The sequence below is a fragment of the Zea mays genome, chromosome 9 (assembly GCF_902167145.1).
Source record: "Zea mays cultivar B73 chromosome 9, Zm-B73-REFERENCE-NAM-5.0, whole genome shotgun sequence".
In the NCBI taxonomy this organism is placed as follows: Eukaryota; Viridiplantae; Streptophyta; class Magnoliopsida; order Poales; family Poaceae; genus Zea; species Zea mays.
In genome coordinates, this window is record NC_050104.1 from 15,561,477 (window position 1) to 15,579,634 (window position 18,158).

At 49.4% G+C, this 18,158-nt stretch overlaps 1 protein-coding gene across 1 annotated transcript; it reads left to right on the forward strand.

The window, feature by feature from the left end:
* Positions 1-1,063: 1,063 nt before the first annotated feature.
* Positions 1,064-9,918, forward strand: LOC100276855 (uncharacterized). Its single transcript, NM_001371579.1, has 8 exons — positions 1,064-1,560; positions 2,815-2,882; positions 2,970-3,171; positions 3,251-3,348; positions 3,478-3,547; positions 3,644-3,715; positions 3,800-3,913; positions 9,301-9,918. Exons 1-8 carry the CDS (start codon positions 1,177-1,179, stop codon positions 9,373-9,375), a joined length of 1,083 nt encoding a protein of 360 aa, NP_001358508.1. The 5' UTR covers positions 1,064-1,176; the 3' UTR covers positions 9,376-9,918.
* Positions 9,919-18,158: the final 8,240 nt, after the last annotated feature.

The window sequence follows — 18,158 nt, forward strand, 5'->3', positions numbered from 1 at the left end:
GGACTTGAAGTGAAGATAGAAGAGATGCGACGTCGATCTCTCCATGTTTGACAACCTTCTCATGGTGATCCACCGTGTATTGTGACAAAATTTTCTCCTTCGCTTAACGCATGTAGTCCTTGTATTGCTGTTGCTCATCGGCCATCAGACTTTCAACAGCCGACTTCAAGATATCGTCTAGTGAGATATCAGTGTGATCTTTAGAACCGACCATTTGAGGGTCTGATATTTAGTAGATCTAGACACCTGATCCCCAACGGAGTCTACAAAAAGTGTGTTGGCGTCGATCTGGGCGCCAAACACTAGAACGAACTACGTGGCGGTGCTATCTGAGGAGGCGCGAATGGTCCACGACCTAGGCACAGGAGCCTCCTCTGCGTAGTCCGAATGGTCCACACGTGGGGATCAAACGGTCCGCGATGCTGCAGAGTGTCGTCTTCTTCACAACAGACCTAGATCTCGCCTCTCGGGAGGGACTCTGTCGGAGAGGAGAGATCCTATGATGTGTCTTGGCGTCGGCAGACCACCGAAGACGTCTCTAGTCGATGTAGAGCCGAAGAGAGGTGAAGATTCGAGGTAGAGGGAGGCTAAACTAGAGCTACTCTTAATGCATAAGGTAAAACGATAAGTAGATTTTATTGGATCAATTGTTGGGGTTCAATCGGCCGTAGCCTTTTATCTATATAAAGGGAGAGGTCTCAACCCATTACAAGTCGGTTTTCAAATTAATCCTGCAGATTTAGCCAACAAATTCCGTAAGAAATCCAAAACCTTAACTGATTATGTGTACTTGTGGACGGTCTGCGCCACTACAGCGGACAGTCCGGACCGCGAACCAGATCTTTTTCTGTGCTCAACATAAATATATTATATTATACTACACTATACTATGTTATATTATAGATACAGATATATAGATATATAGGTAGAGTAAAGCTCTAAAATCAAAAATGAATTCAGTACTGGAGTACATATCTGAATCATATTTATATATAAAAAAATCTTAGTATAATCCCTCCAGAAACCAGCTCTGCAAGTCTTCGACAAACTCGCATCACGAGACGAGAACTCAAAACTGCCAAACACTGCACACTCGGGACTGGGCCGTTTCAGTGTCACTTCCGCCGCCTTCTCCCTCAATCAAGAGCGCCCGTCCCTTCGCCCGCGCGCCCCGCCATGGCCGCGCCGTGCGGCCGCGGCGGCGGCACGCTGACGCTGGTCCTCGTGGCTCTCTCCGCGGCGTTCCTCACCTACAACGTGCTCATCTCCTTCCACTCCTCCCTCCAGCCCCTCCCTTCCTCCTTCCCCACCGCCTCCCGCCGCTTCGGCGCCGCGGGGTCCGCCAGGCGGAGGGCGTTCCACACCGCGGTGACCGCGTCAGGGTCCGCGTACAACACGTGGCAGTGCCGCGTCATGTACCACTGGTTCAAGGAGGCGCGCCGGGCGCCGGGCGGCGACGAGATGGGCGGGTTCACCAGGATCCTGCACTCCGGGAAACCCGACGAGTTCGTCGATGAGATCCCCACATTCGTCGCCGACCCACTCCCCGATGGGGATCAGGTATTGTTGCTTTTTGCTTCGCGAAACGGCAAAGTTAGTCATGTTTCATTGTTTCCTATGTTGTCTCTTTGGTTTGCTGTTGCTGGTAACTTGGAATTGTGGACAAATCTAACTGTTCAAATTATACGAAATCGAGAAAATGCCTACTCCCATGTTTCTCAAGGAGTTAAGGTGAGATTCCGTGATTGAGTTGATATTTCAATTTTCAAAAGGTACACGCAAGACATTTCAGTTTTTCGTGATATCAGTTGATATCTGAATATCCCCACCAAAACAAATAATATAAAGTTGCTAACTGAGTAGCAGAAAAGTGAGAACCTCACAGTAGTTCTTGGAGTACCTAGCATCTAGCGTGGTTTCCTTTCGTTTTTTTAAGGGCGACTGAAGGGGAGAGAATCCCCCACCTAAATTGATTGATTGCAAGAGCCTTACATTGCCGCTATGAATACAAAGTGGTCTGCTTTGTCTGGCTGTATGGCTTCAGTTTCATATCCTCCATTATCATTTGCAAGTACCATGTACAAATCCAATGTCCTTGCAAAGTCCCGCAGTCCTGCGCCTGCTTCACTGGAAATTTTGAGTCAAGGAATCCATTGCTACATATGGACACAGGTGTGGGCGTCAGTGACCGACTTGGACGCAGCTGTCCCAATTTCTTTTGGGATGCGCCAAATACCACTTGCAATGTGACATAGGTGTTCCAACACGTGTGGCTATCTGATTAGGCAAATATATTGGACACAAGGTTTGGAAACACTGAAAAAATCATGAAAACATAAAACATCTGGACAAATAACAACTGTGCTAGTTTGTTCTGTAAAAGAATGTGGACACATGAAATGAGAAAATAGTGAGGGCCAAGTTCAGATTGGCAGCTAGGATATCATATGGTGAAAAGGCTTGTAGTGTCAGGCTTGTAAACATGACTGGAACCTGCTGATACCAGCTTTTCATCATATTGCGTCTGAAGAGAGTTAAAAATCATCATTGATGTGGTATGCCAGTTGCTAGTAATGGTCAGCTGTAGCCATGCCATCATGGCGGCCTGTTGTGAACTGCAAGCATTGCTGCTTTTCTGTATCCTGTCCATTGCTGATTTTTCATTGTTGCAAAGTAATTTGATGAATTACCAATTCGAGTTGTCCAAAAAGAATTAGCAATTCTAGAGCATACAGGAATTTGTGGCTCAATTTTACTACTAGAAACTAGATGCTGCTGGAATTTTCTCCTAACAGTGTTCATCTTAAATCTCAGGGATACATCGTTCTCAATAGGCCATGGGCATTTGTTCAGTGGCTCCAGAAAGCAGACATAAAGGAAGAGTAAGTTTACAGTTAGTTTATTTGAGAAGCAATAATCACCCTTCAGAGCCCAGACTCAATAGCTAGTTAATTTCATACTATGTGCAGCTATATTTTGATGGCAGAGCCAGATCACATAATTGTCAAGCCTATCCCAAACTTGTCGAGAGATGGTCAGGCAGCAGCTTTCCCTTTCTTTTACATTGAGCCTAAAAAATATGAGAATGTGTTGCGTAAGTTCTTCCCTGAAGACAAGGGGCCAATCACTAAGATTGATCCTATAGGAAACTCTCCTGTCATTATTGAGAAGGTGAGCTGTTTTCTTCAATGTACACAAAGCATCTACTTGAAATTACAGAAATGATCCTATTACTTTCATCTTTTTCTAGGAATCTCTTGGAAGGATTGCACCGACTTGGATGAATGTTTCATTAGCAATGAAAAAAGATCCTGACGCAGATAAATCTTTTGGCTGGGTTCTTGAAATGTAATGTCATGCAATCAATTTTTATTGTCTAAATATTTTGGTCTGTTTATGCATCCCATGTTCTATGCTATTTTATTCATAATGTGAGTAGGGATCTAATTTTTTTTGTATTGTGTTTTTGGGGAACAGGTATGCCTATGCCGTGGCATCTGCTCTCCATGGAGTGGGCAACATCTTACGCAAGGACTTTATGATTCAGGTTTGGAATTCGGTTGATTATATCTTGTGGCCATCCATAGCAGGATTCAGGAAGTTGTGTGATTCTGTTCTTAGATGATAATTTGATTGTTTTCAGCCACCTTGGGACTTGGAAGTTGGTGATTCTTTTATTATTCATTATACTTATGGCTGTGATTATGACATGACGGTATGTGATTCATATTATGATGCAGAACTTCAGGGAATCTGACTCATGATTCTGTTCTTATAGCATGTTCTTCTTTTGCACTAGGGTAAGCTGACTTATGGCAAAATTGGAGAATGGAGATTTGACAAGAGATCATACACGGACAAACCTCCACCTAGAAATTTGCCGTTACCACCACATGGTGTAGCTCAAAGTGTGGTATGGTTCTGCTCTATTTGCAAATGTTAGATACCCGTCTCTTGTAATGGGCCTGGCCCAGTTATTTGGTCTATTAATACACTGCCCAACCCTATTCTAGGGTTAGGGTTTTTCCCATTCAACATGGTACCAGAGCCACTGTAGTTTTTTTTTCTTTTCTCCTCTCCAGCCGCCGCCGCCGCCCAGCAGCCCTGCTGCTCTCCAGCCGCCGCCGCTGCCCAGCAGCCCTGCTGCCCGCCGCGCGCCAGGGAGCCAACCGCCGCGGCCGAGCGCCCTGCCCAGCAGCCCTGCTGCTCTCCAGCCGCCGCCGCTGCCCAGCAGCCCTGCTGCCCGCCGCGCGCCAGGGAGCCAACCGCCGCGGCCGAGCGCCCGACCGGCCCTGCTACCGCGACCCCAGGCCCCGACCTGCGCGCATCCAGTCGCGCGCTCCTTCTCCCCACGCGCCGCCCCCACCCACAGGTCCTGACGCGCCCTCAGCCGCCGGTCTGCCCCCTGCGCCGGTCTGCCCTCCTCTGCTGGTCGGCGCCGCCCGGCGTTTCTGCTCGCGCCGTCGCCATCTCGGGCCTCCGGACCACCTCCTCGCGCTCGCCGTTGCGCGCGCCCAGGCCGTCGAGGCCGGCTGCGTCGGGGGCTGCGGGAGCTGCAGCTGCGGCAGCCTACCTCCGCCCCTGCCCCTGCTCTTGCCCCTGCGCGACCCGCTGCCGCTCCCCCGCGGTGGCCGACCGACACCCCGCTTCTCCACCGCGTCGGCGGCCCGCTGCTCAGGTCGCGCCCCTGCCGCCGCCCCCTGCAGGCCGTGCCCCAGCCGCCGCCAGCTTCCCCGACCAGCTCAGGCGCTGCTGCCCCCACCGGCAACCGCGCCCTTTCTGCTCGCGCCCGTCGACCCCGCGCCGTCCGGGAGCCCTCGCCCGGAGGACCCGCGCCCCTGCTGTCCTGCGCCGGCTATCCACGCCCCGGCTCCCGCAGTGCCTTGACCCTCCTGCACCGGTCGCCATGAGCTTTACCTCGCCCGCCGCTCTCGTGGCTGTGCGTGTTCTCCTCCACGACGGTCAGCTCATCCGGGGCATGTTCGTGTCCTTCGATCCAGTCTGGAACCCTATTCTTCGGGACTGCGTCGAGGTCCACCCTCAGGCGGGTCGTCACGTGCCTGGCCCGCTTGTCTTCCCACGTGCTGCGATCGCCTCCCTAGCGGTTGAGCCCGTGTCATCTCCCTCCCATTCTAGTGCCTCTGTCGGGGCACCTTCTTTGGCCCTCTCCGCTCACACCTTTCCTTCGCCACTTCCACCTTCCCGAACCACCACCGATTGGGTGGTTGACTCCGGGGCCTCCTTCCACACTACCCCCACCACTAATTCGTTACTCCACTCCCATCCACCCCACCCCTCACATCCTACCTCTATCGTCGTCGGCAACGGTTCCACCCTCCCGGTCACCTCAGTAGGTACATCGGTTCTTCCAGGACCATTCTGCCTTAACGACATCCTTGTTGCTCCCGGACTGACTCATCCCCTCCTTTCGGTGCGTCGCTTCACTAGTGACAACCAGTGCTCTATGGAGTTCGACCCCTGGGGCCTCACCATACGTCACCTTCCCACACATGCTGTGCTCGCTCGTTGTGACAGCTCCGGCCCCCTCTATTCTCTTCACTTGCCCTCCACTCCCCACACCAGAGTAGCCTCATCTCCTGCACTTACTACTACCACCACCTCCTCCGCCATTTGGCACCGTCGCCTCGGGCACCCTGGACCTGACGTCATGTCCCAGCTTTCCGGCCACTCCGACATATCATACACTCGGGGCTCTTCTGAGCGCCTCTGTCATGCTTGTCAGCTCGGCCGTCACTCCCGTCTTCCCTTTTCCACTTCCACGTCCAGGGCTGTTCAAGCCTTTGATCTTGTCCACTGTGATCTCTGGACATCTCCTGTCCTTAGCCTCTCCGGCTACAAATACTACCTGGTCATTCTGGATGACTACTCCCATTTCCTTTGGACTTTCCCCCTTCGGCTGAAGTCCGACACGTTTACCACCCTCACTCACTTCTTCGCCTGGGTATCCACCCAGTTTCGGCGCCCGGTTCGTGCCCTGCAGTGCGACAATGGTCGCGAGTTCGACAACAACGCATCCCGCTCTTTCTTCCTCACTCACGGCATCCAGTTGCGTCTCTCGTGTCCCTACACCTCTGCTCAGAACGGCCGGGCCGAGCGCATGATTCGCACCACCACCAACATGATCCGCTGCCTTCTCTTTCAGGCGTCTCTCCCTGCCACCTACTGGGCAGAGGCCCTTCATACCGCCACACATCTCCTCAACCGTCTTCCCTCGAAGGCGGTGAGCCACCCTACACCTCACTTCGCCCTGTACGGCACAACCCCTTCCTACGACCACCTGCGCGTGTTCGGCTGTGCCTGCTACCCTAACATTTCCGCTACCGCCCCTAACAAGCTTTCTCCTCGCTCTACTCGCTGCCTCTTCCTCGGCTACTCCCCTGACCACAAGGGGTATCGGTGCCTGGACCTCACCTCCCACCGCATCATCATCTCTCGTCACGTCGTCTTCGATGAAGATGTGTTTCCCCTTGCAGGCTCCACCCCACCCACCGATCTTGACTCCCTCCTCGAGTCCGACTCGGTTTCCCCCCTACCCCTGGCGCCTCGTCTTGCGCCGTTACCTGCTCCTCGTGCAGCCACGACGCCACAGCACGCGCCCATTTCCGCGCCACGCGCGGCCCTGTCGACCCCGCCTGCGCCACGCGCGGCCACGTCGATCATGCCTGCGCCATGCGCGGCCCCATCGATCCTGCCTGCGCCACGCACGGCTCCGTCGACCTCGCCTGCGCCACGCGCGACCCCGTCGATCCTGCCTGCGCCACGCGCGGCCCCGTCGATCCCGCCTGCGCCACGCGCGGCCCCGTCGACCCCGCCTGCGCCACGCGCGGCCCCGTCGACCCCGCCTGCGCCACGCGCGGCCCCGTCGAACCCGGCTCGCTTCGCCAACCCCACGCTCGTCTACCACCGCCGCGGCCACGCCACTACCTCGGCGTCCCCCGACTCGGGCCCGTCGACGAGCGCGACCCGCTTCGCCGACCCCGCCGTCGTCTATCACCGCCGCGAGCTGGCCACACCCGCCGCTCTCGACGTTCCGGCGGTCCACTCCGAGCCGTCCGTATACCACCCGGTCGCCATCCACCGCGACCCCGGACACGTCCACCCGATGGTGACTCGGCGCGCCGCTGGCGTTCTTCGCCCCGTCGACCGGCTGATCCTGGCAGCTGACACGTCCAGCACTCCACCCGACGCTTCCCCGGTGCCCTCCTCCGTTCGCACTGCCCTCGCCGACCCACATTGGCGTCGTGCTATGGAGGAGGAGTACGCGGCCCTCTTGGCCAACCACACCTGGGACCTGGTGCCGTGTCCACCAGGCACCAATGTGGTCACCGGCAAGTGGCTATTTCGCCACAAGCTGACCTCGGATGGCTCCCTCGACCGCTACAAGGCCCGTTGGGTCCTTCGGGGCTTCACACAGCGCCCCGGAGTGGACTACGACGAGACATTCAGCCCCGTCGTCAAGTTCGCCACTGTTCGCGCCGTCCTCTCCCTCGCCCTCTCCCGCGACTGGGCGATCCATCAGCTCGATGTCAAGAATGCCTTCCTCCATGGCACTCTGACGGAGACTGTCTACTGCAGCCAGCCCACCGGCTTCGTCGACGCTGACCGTCCGGATCTGGTCTGCCGGCTGAATCGGTCCCTGTACGGCCTCAAGCAGGCGCCACGGGCTTGGTACAGTCGCTTCGCCTCCTACCTGGCCTCCATCGGCTTCGTTGAGGCCAAGTCGGACACGTCCCTGTTCATCTACCGGCGCGGCGACGACACCGTCTACCTCCTGCTCTACGTCGACGACATTGTGCTCACGGCATCCACCGCCGACCTTCTACACCGCACGATCGTCGCCCTTCAGCGGGAGTTCGCGATGAAGGACCTGGGGCCCCTACACCACTTCCTCGGCATCACCGCCGAGCGCCGGCCTAAGGGTCTCTTCCTCCACCAGCGCCAGTACGCCATCGACATCCTGGAGCGGGCTGGCATGTCTGACTGCAAGCCCTGCTCCACGCCTGTCGACACTCAGGCGAAGCTCTCTGAGGACGACGGGCCTCCGGTCGCCGACACGACGTCCTACCGGAGCCTCACCGGCGCGCTCCAGTACCTCACCTTCTCCAGGCCCGACATCGCCTACGCCGTCCAGCAGGTGTGCCTGCATATGCACACTCCGCGGGAGCCCCATCTCACCGCGCTCAAGCGGATTCTGCGCTACCTCCGCGGCTCCCTAGACTACGGCCTCCTTCTCCGACCATCCCCGACGTCGGAGCTCGTGGTCTACACCGATGCTGACTGGGCTGGTTGTCCCGACACGCGCCGGTCCACCTCCGGTTACGCCGTGTTCCTGGGCGCCAACCTCGTCTCTTGGGCCGCCAAGCGTCAGCCCGTCGTCTCTCGCTCCAGCGCTGAGGCCGAGTACCGTGCTGTGGCCAACGGCGTGGCCGAGGCCTCCTGGCTGCGCCAGCTCCTCCACGAGCTCCACAGTCCCCTCCAGCGCGCCACTCTCGTCTACTGCGACAACGTCAGCGCGGTCTACCTCTCCACCAACCCTGTACAACATCAGCGCACGAAGCATGTGGAGATCGACCTGCACTTCGTCCGCGAGCGTGTCGCTGCCGGTGACGTTCGGGTTCTCAGCGTCCCCACCACGCTGCAGTTCGCCGACATCTTCACCAAGGGGTTACCGTCGAGTGTATTTTTGGACTTTCGATCCAGTCTCAACATCTGTACAGGATAGAGTTGTGACTGCGGGGGGGTGTTAGATACCCGTCTCTTGTAATGGGCCTGGCCCAGTTATTTGGTCTATTAATACACTGCCCAACCCTATTCTAGGGTTAGGGTTTTTCCCATTCAACAGCAAATATTTGACATTTTTGTTCGAATATTTGTGTTCCATTTCATTCGGATGTGAAACAATGTTTCATTGGCAATCTAGGCTTTTGAGTACTAGTATGAAACTGTTAGTATATTGTGGTACATAAAAAGCAAAAGGAAAAAACATATTATTACAGCCAATTAGCCATTGAAATTGCAATAAGGAAGATGACTGAAGCACTTAAGGCTACTATGAATTATTTAAATATTTTGTATGTTTTATCACAGAATTATATGAGGCATTTTCTTATGATAAAAAAGTTGTCTGTCATAAATCCCAACAATTATCTTATATAGTTGAGACATTTCAGTGACACACAGAACATGGCAATGATTCTTTGCTTTGAACCCAGTTTGTTATACTCTACAACTCTTGTAATAGTTAGTAACCCATGCCACGGATTTTTGTGTTGCGCACAGGTGACACTTGTGAAAATGGTCAATGAAGCAACAGCCAACATACCAAACTGGGACTCCTATGCCGCTGCTTTTTAACCTGTTACAAATTTGGCTCACAATTTTGTTTGCCAGATATTTCCATTCCAGCTGACTTTGATACATGATAATTGCCTAACATGGAAGATGAGTGGATGATACAGTGGAATGCATACCAGGTTTTACACAAGGCTGCCGGTTCCTTACCTTTCTGATTGAATCCTGATAATATATGGTGCAATGCCATCCCTTTTTTCTCCTAATTTTGTTAAACACATGCACATCAGCACATGACACAATATGTCAAAACACACTCACCTTTGGTGAAAGCTGCAATGTAGATGACTGAGAGATGTGATGTTCTTATCTGGATCTGAATGTGCTTATTAGAAGAAGAAAAAAAAGAGTCAGGCGCTGCTCTGACAAACGCAAAACCTCCTGTGTACTGGTTTTCCTAATGCTTGATTTACTCGATTATTCATTTGGAATGAAGCTGTGAAAAGTTGCATCAATCAAACTCAATGTGCAATATAAGCCGACCCTCTGGAGGTACCAACAACTTGTGAGACATTTATTTGTTGTTTATTTACGTAATTATTTGTTTATTTGATCTCATACAAAATTCAGCCATTTACATTAGACTCTCACTTGACCATGACAAGCTTACTTAATGTGGGTGTTAGATGCACACATGTCACTCTATGCACTAATGAGGCTACTAACTGCAAAATTATCACTTCTTTAATTTTCTCAATATACAAAGGTCTTACTTTCTCTCAAGGGGTTGCTTCAGCTATCGGAAAAGAGCTATTGGAAGAGGCAAGACACCCTAAGGGCCTGTTCGCTTCTTCAGGAATGAACCCGGATTCATTCCAGCTCATCAAAATTTATATAAATTAGATAAGTAATCTGGCTAGAAACTATTCCAAGGCTCCAATCCGTGAAAACCGAACATGGCCTAAAAATTAGTCGTTACAACTCTAGTGAGCTTTTTTGGGACATCAGACATGCCCAATGTCAACTTTCTCATTGCGCCGCACACACTAGTGCCTCTCGAACGACTAGTTTTCCAAAAAAGCCATTTATTGTGCCTCACATCCGGTGTGAGCATTGGTGTTACATCGGACGTGTCCGGTGAGAACAAACTGAAATAACACAATAAACATGCTTTCTATGTACCCCACTCGATGCCATGTTCGATGACACACACAGGTGATTACTTGGCCACTTTTGTATAGTTTACATGCGCTTTGGTATCATGTCTGGTGCCACATCCGGTGGAGCATCAAACGCTAGTGAGTGTGAACTATTTCTAAACTGGTTTGTAGGCCCTCTAGGTGCTCTATCTGATGCATTGTACTTGGTACACGCTATACACGTTGGTGCAAGTCTGAAGCTACATAGGGCACATCTTTCATTCGATGTGGTATCCGGTGAAACACCGGTTGCAATAGGTGCTACTGTAGATTGTTCAACTTGTATTTCTAATAATTTTTATTTGGTTTTGCTTTCAAACTTTTCTTGAGACCTCTTAGATTTACATAACCACTAGTTTTTACAAGTGTGCACCACCACACCTAATTAGACTTGTCTAGGTCAAGTTATCCATCTCAAGTACCCTTCCTAGTATGGTTAAAGTAAAATAAAGGTCCTATCACTACTATAAGGGGGTGTTTGGTTTGAAGAATCAATCCATTCTAGATGGGATAGTGCATCATGAGTTCATTCCACAAATTTGGTGGAATAAACTCATTTCCCATATTATTACTAATTATGAGCCTATGGGGAATAAAATGGTGATGGATCAATTCATTCCATTCTACAAACCAAACAAGAAAGTGATGAGTGAGAAGATGAGGAACTACCTTATTCCTCAAACCAAACACACTATAAGTGTCCATCAACTCCATTGACACTTAGAACTATTTGTTCTTTAACATTTTTGTTCATTCCTTTAAAAACTAACCATTGATCACCATCAACAAGGGCATGAAAACCTCTTAAGCGCAAACATTCTGCATTATTATGACCTAACTTATAGTATCTCTACAAAATATATGTTAGGCAAATAATCTTGTATTATCATTAATTGCCAAAACTAAACTAGGACCTAGACGCTTTCAGTCTCCCATTTTTGTGATTGATGACAACTTATCTCAAGTATGTGGGAAAAGATTTGAGGTTTTTAAAGGAAACCTTGTTTATATGAAATTTTGGTACTAAATCAGAGAAATGTTATATAGAAGTTCATATATGAAAGTTCCCTTTGTCCGGGAACAAGATCTAGGTGTCGCCTAGAGGGGGTGAATAGGCGAATAAAAATAACACTTTAAAACTAGAGTTTCTTACTCTACTAAAAAACTAGATTGCAGAGGAATAAAGACACTTCGAGTAGATCGTAGCGGAAATAAAGTTCCTGTCTCAAAATATCCTGCACTTCAAAGATAGCTTATACCACAAATAAGTATTGAAGTGCAAGTATAAAAGCAAAAAGACAAAGAGACAGAACACAACACAGAGCAGAGCACACAAACACATGGATTTATCTTGAGGTTCAGCCAAGCTTGAAATGGTTGCCTAGTCCTCGTTGGAGTTAGCCACACCTTGGCTTGGAGTCTATTTGAACTCATTTCTTCGTTTGCTCAGATCTGTCAATGTGACAAATATAGCCTTCCACTATGTTGATGATGGTTACAACGATGCCACGACTATTTATAGTCTTCTTGACAAACTTCGGCAGAGTAACAATGCTCAAGATCTTGCTCTTGCTCTCAGCAGCACTTCCTCTCTTTCTCTCTAATGGCTTATAATTGTGCCTCTACACAAACTAGAGAGATACACAAGAGAGGGATAAAGAATATGATCACTTGATGTATAGGTTTCTTTGCTGCACTGTTGTACTTCAAATGGGCACCTAGAGGTCCTTTTATTTCCCTAATTGAGCCCCTAGCAGTTGCCCCTTTCCTTGTGAAGAAGACTCAATCCTGGGAAAAACTACCACTTCTGTGGGGCATCGGACTGTGAGCAGTCTCCGATTGCTTTCCTTAAACGATTATGCCAATCGTTGAAGCCTTCGACCACCTGGCACACCGGACAAGGCACGAGGGACCTAAGTCACGACTCGCTCGAAGAAACCCCGAGTGGGAGATACAGCCACGACTCAACCGAGGCCAACCCTGAGCGGGAGACGCAGTCACAACTCGCCCGAGGCCAACCCCGAGCGGGAAATGCAATCACGGCTCGCTTGAGACCTCTCATAGTCACGACTCGCCCGAGACCTCCCACATTCACATCTCGCCCGATACCAACCACGGGCGGGAGATGTAGTCACGGCTCACTCGAGACCTCCCGCAGTAATGACTCGCTCGAGACCAACCTCGGGTGGGAGACTTAGTCTCGATTCGCCCCGAGACTAACCTCGGACGGGAGACACAGTTCTGACTCGCCCGAGACCAACCTAGGACGGGAGACATAGCTCCGACTCGCCCGAGACCAACCTCGAACGAGAGATGCAGTTCCGACTCGCCCGAGACCAACCTCGGACGGGAGACATAGTCACGGCTCGCTCGAGACCTCCCGCAGTCACGACTCGCCCGAGACCAATCTCGAGCGAGAGACGTAGTTCTGACTCGCCCGAGGGCATCTCGGCTGATGCTCCGGAAGGTGACCAACTTCATCGACTAACTCTGCGAGGTGGACAGGCTAACTAACTCTCCGATGACCATGACTCACCCAAGGACGTCTTGGTCGGCTGTCGGGTGAGGCCCAGACAGCGCGAAACTTCTCCAACTGTTCTCCACTTGATTTCAACTCTTGGGAGGACCTTTCTGTGACTTAGACAAACATAGTTAGAGTATAAATCAATTGACTAAGTCTCAGAATTATCCCACCTCGCTTAACTTGAGAGTAGGAAGCCACCTTAAAAGGGAGAGTCACTCTTCCCCCATCAGACTAGTATTTTGGGGCGATTGGACCTTTCTCTGAGTTAGGTGTTGAAAGTCGCCTAGAGGGGGGGTGAATAGGGCGAATCTGAAATTTATAAACTTAAGCTCAACTACAAGCCGGGTTAGCGCTAGAAATATGAACGAGTCCGAGAGAGAGGGTGAAAAACAAATCGCGGGCAAATAAAGAGTGAGGCACGATGATTTGTTTTACCGAGGTTCGGTTCTTGCAAATCTACTCCCCGTTGAGGTGGTCACAAAGACCGGGTCTCTTTCAACCCTTTTCCTCTCTCAAACGGTCACTTAGACCGAGTGAGCTTCTCTTCTCAATCAAACGGAACACAAAGTTCCCACAAGGACCACCATACAATTGGTGTCTCTTGCCTTGGTTACAATTGAGTTTGATCACAAGAAAGAATGAGAAAGAAAAGAAGCAATCCAAGCGCAAGAGCTCAAATGAACACAAATGTCGCTATCTCTAGTCACTATTTGATTTGGAGTGATTCCGGACATGGGAGAGGATTTGATCTCTTTGGTTGTGTCTAGAATTGAATGCTATAGCTCTTGTAATATGTTGGAAGGTGGAAAACTTGGATGCCATTGAATGTGGGGTGGTTGGGGTATTTATAGCCCCAACCACCAAACTAGTCGTTTGGTGGAGGCTGCTGTCGCATGGCGCACCGGACAATCCGGTGCGCCACCGGACACTGTCCGGTGCGCCAGCCACGTCATCCGACCGTTAGGGTTCGACCGTTAGAGCTCTGACTGGTGGGGCCTTTGGGCTGTCCGGTGGTGCACCGGACAGGTCCTGTAGACTGTCCGGTGCGCCAACTGCGCGTGCTCTGACTCTGGCGCGCACTGTAGCGCATTGAATGCGGTTGCAGTCGACCGTTGGCGCGAAGTAGCCGTTGCTCCGTTGGCACACCGGACAGTCCGGTGAATTATAGCGGAGCGGCCTCCCATTTTTCCGAAGGGCAAGTTCAGCGTCGAGTGCCCTGGTGCACCGGACACTGTCCGGTGGTGCACCGGACAGTCCGGTGGTGCACCGGACAGTCCGGTGGTGTACCGGACAGTCCGGTGCGCCAGACCAGGATGCCATTTGGGATGTCTTTTGCTCTCTTTGTTTGAACCCCGTCTTGGTCTTTTTATTGGCTTATTGTGAACCTTTGACACCTGTAGAACTCATAGACTAGGGCACACTAGTTAGTCCAATTTATTTGTGTTGGGTAATTCAACCACCAAAATCATTTTAGGAAAAGGTGTAAGCCTAATTCCCTTTCAATCTCCCCCTTTTTGGTGATTGATGCCAACACAAACCAAATCAAGTATAGAAGTGCATAATTGAACTAGTTTGCATAATTGTAAGTGCAAAGGTTGCTTAGAATTGAACCAATATAAATTTTCATAAGATATGCATGGATTGTTTCTTTATTTTTAACATTTTGGACCACGCTTGCACCACATGTTTTGTTTTTGCAAATTCTTTTGTGAATTCTTTTCAAAGTCCTTTTGCAAATAGTCAAAGGTAAATGAGTAAGATTTTGAGAAGCATTTTCAAGATTTGAAATTTTCTTCCCCTGTTTCAAATGCTTTTCCTTTGACTTAAACAAAACTCCCCCTTAATAAAATCCTCCTCTTAGTGTTCAAGAGGGTTTTAAGATACCAATTTGAAGATCCTACTTTCTCCCCCTTTTGAATACAAAAAGATATCAATTGAAAAATTCATCATTTCAAGACTTTTTCTTAACTCAAATTTTCAAAATTGGTGGTGGTGCGTGTGGTGGTGCGGTCCTTTTGCTTTGGGCTAATACTTTCTCCCCCTTTGACATGAATCGCCAAAAACGGATACTTTGAGTGAAATATAAGCCCTCTTTATAACTACTTTCTCCCCTTTGGCAAACAAATTGTGAGTGAAGATTATACCAAAGTTGGAGAGTGGCGCGGAGTGACGGCGAAGGATGAGTAATTTCGATGGAGTGGAGTGGAAACCTTTGACTTCGCCGAAGACTCCAATTCCCTTTCAATATATGACTTGGTTTGAAATACACTTGGAAACTCATTAGTCATAGCATATAAAAGAGACATGATCAAAGGTACATTAATGAGCTATGTGTGCAAAACATCAAAAGAAATTCCGAGAATCAAGAATATTTAGCTCATGCCTAAGTTTGTTAAAAGTTTGTTCATCTAGTGGCTTGGTAAAGATATCGGCTAATTGTTCCTTGGTGTTAATATATGCAATCTCGATATCTTCCTTTTGTTGGTGATCCCTTAGAAAATGATACCGAATGGCTATGTGTTTAGTGCGGCTATGCTCAATGGAATTATCCGCCATGCGGATTGCACTCTCATTATCACATAGAAGAGGAACTTTGGTTAATTTGTAACCATAGTCCCTAAGGGTTTGCCTCATCCAAAGCAATTGCGCGCAACAATGGCCTGCGGCAATATACTCGGCTTCGGCGGTAGAAAGAGCTACCGAATTTTGCTTCTTTGAAGCCCAAGACACCAGAGACCTTCCCAAGAACTGGCAAGTCCCCGATGTGCTCTTTCTATTAATTTTACACCCCGCCCAATCGGCATCCGAATAACCAATTAAATCAAATGTGGATCCCCGAGGGTACCAAAGCCCAAACTTAGGAGTATAAACTAAATATCTCAAGATTCGTTTTACGGCCGTAAGGTGAGCTTCCTTAGGATCGGCTTGGAATCTTGCACACATGCATATAGAAAGCATAATGTCCGGTCGTGAAGCACATAAATAGAGTAAAGAACCTATCATCGACCGGTATACCTTTTGATCTACGGATTTTCCTCCCGTGTCGAGGTCGAGATGCTCATTGGTTCCCATAGGTGTCTTGATGGGCTTGGCATCCTTCATTCCAAACTTGTTTAGAATGTCTTGAATATACTTCGTTTGGCTAATGAAGGTGCCCTCTTGGAGTTGCTTTACTTGAAATCCCAAGAAGTACTTCAACTCCCCCATCATTGACATCTCGAATTTCTGTGTCATGATCCTACTAAATTCCTCACATGTAGATTCGTTAGTAGACCCAAATATAATGTCATCAACATAAATTTGACATACAAACAAATCATTGTAAAGAGTTTTAGTAAATAAAGTAGGATCGGCCTTTCCGACTTTGAAGCCATTAGTGATAAGAAAGTCTCTTAGTCATTCATACCATGCTCTTGGGGCTTGCTTGAGCCCATAAAGCGCCTTAGAGAGTTTATATACGTGATTAGGGTACTCACTATCTTCAAAGCCGGGAGGTTGCTCAATATAGACCTCCTCCTTGATTGGTCCATTGAGGAAAGCACTTTTCATGTCCATTTGGTAAAGCTTGAAGCCATGGTAAGTAGCATAGGCAAGTAAAATGCGAATTGACTCAAGCCTAGCTACGGGTGCATAGGTTTCACCGAAATCCAAACCTTCGACTTGTGAATATCCCTTGGCCACAAGTCGGGCTTTGTTCCTTGTCACCACACCATGCTCATCTTGCTTGTTGCGGAAGACCCACTTGGTTCCTACAACATTTTGGTTAGGACGTGGAACTAAATGTCATACCTCATTCCTAGTGAAGTTGTTGAGCTCCTCTTGCATCGCCACTACCCAATCCGAATATTGTAGTGCTTCCTCTACCCTGTGTGGCTCAATAGAGGAAACAAAAGAGTAATGTTCACAAAAATGAGCAACACGAGATCGAGTAGTTACCCCCTTTTGAATGTCGCCGAGAATGATGTTCACGGGGTGATCTCGTTGGATTGCTTGGTGGACTCTTGGGTGTGGCGGTCTTGGAACTTGTTCATCTTCCTTATCTTGATCATGGGCATCTCCCCCTTGATCATTGCTCTCTTCTTGAGGTGGCTCAACTTCTTGATCTTCTCCTTCATCATTTTGAGCCTCATCCTCATCTTGTGTTGGTGGAGATGCTTGTGTGGAGGAAGATGGTTGATCTTGTGTTTGTGGAGGCTCTTTGGATTCCTTAGGACACACATCCCCAATGGACATGTTCCTTAGCTCGACGCACGAAGCCTCTTCACCACCTAATTCATCAAGATCAACTTGCTCTACTTGAGAGCCGTTAGTCTCATCAAACACAATGTCACAAGAGACTTTAACTAATCCAGAGGACTTGTTAAAGACTCTATATGCCCTTGTGTTTGAATCATAACCTAGTTAAAAGCCTTCTACCGCCTTAGGAGCAAATTTAGATTTTCTACCTCTTTTAACAAGAATAAAGCATTTGCTACCAAACACTCTAAAATATGAAACATTGGGCTTTTTACCGGTTAGGAGTTCATATGATGTCTTCTTGAGGATTCGGTGTAGATACAATCGGTTGATGGCGTAGCAAGCGATGTAGACCGCCTCGGCCCAAAACCGATCCGAAGTCTTGTACTCATCAAGCATGGTTCTTGCCATGTCCAATAGAGTTCGATTCTTCCTCTCCACTACACCATTTTGTTGTGGGGTGTAGGGAGAAGAGCACTCATGCTTGATGCCCTCCTCCTCAAGGAAGCCTTCAATTTGAGAGTTCTTGAACTCCGTCCCGTTATCGCTTCTTATTTTCTTGATCCTTAAGCCGAACTCGTTTTGAGCCCGTCTCAAGAATCCCTTTAAGGTCTCTTGGGTATGAGATTTTTCCTGCAAAAAGAACACCCAAGTGAAGCGAGAATAATCATCCACAATAACTAGACAGTACTTACTCCCGCCGATGCTTATGTAAGCTATCGAGTCGAATAGGTCCATGTGTAGGAGCTCGAGTGGCCTGTCAGTCGTCATGATGTTCTTGTGTGGATGATGAACACCAACTTGCTTCCCTGCCTGACATGCGCTACAAACCCTGTCTTTCTCAAAATGAACATCTGTTAGTCCCAAAATGTGTTCTCCCTTTAGAA

Coding starts and splice junctions, on each gene's coding strand:
- LOC100276855 (NM_001371579.1), top strand. CDS start 1,177: ATGGCCGCGCCGTGCGGCCGCGGCGGCGGCACGCTGACGCTGGTCCTC. Junction 1,561..2,814: donor CACTCCCCGATGGGGATCAG/GTATTGTTGCTT, acceptor CTTAAATCTCAG/GGATACATCGTTCTCAATAG. Junction 2,883..2,969: donor AAAGCAGACATAAAGGAAGA/GTAAGTTTACAG, acceptor TACTATGTGCAG/CTATATTTTGATGGCAGAGC.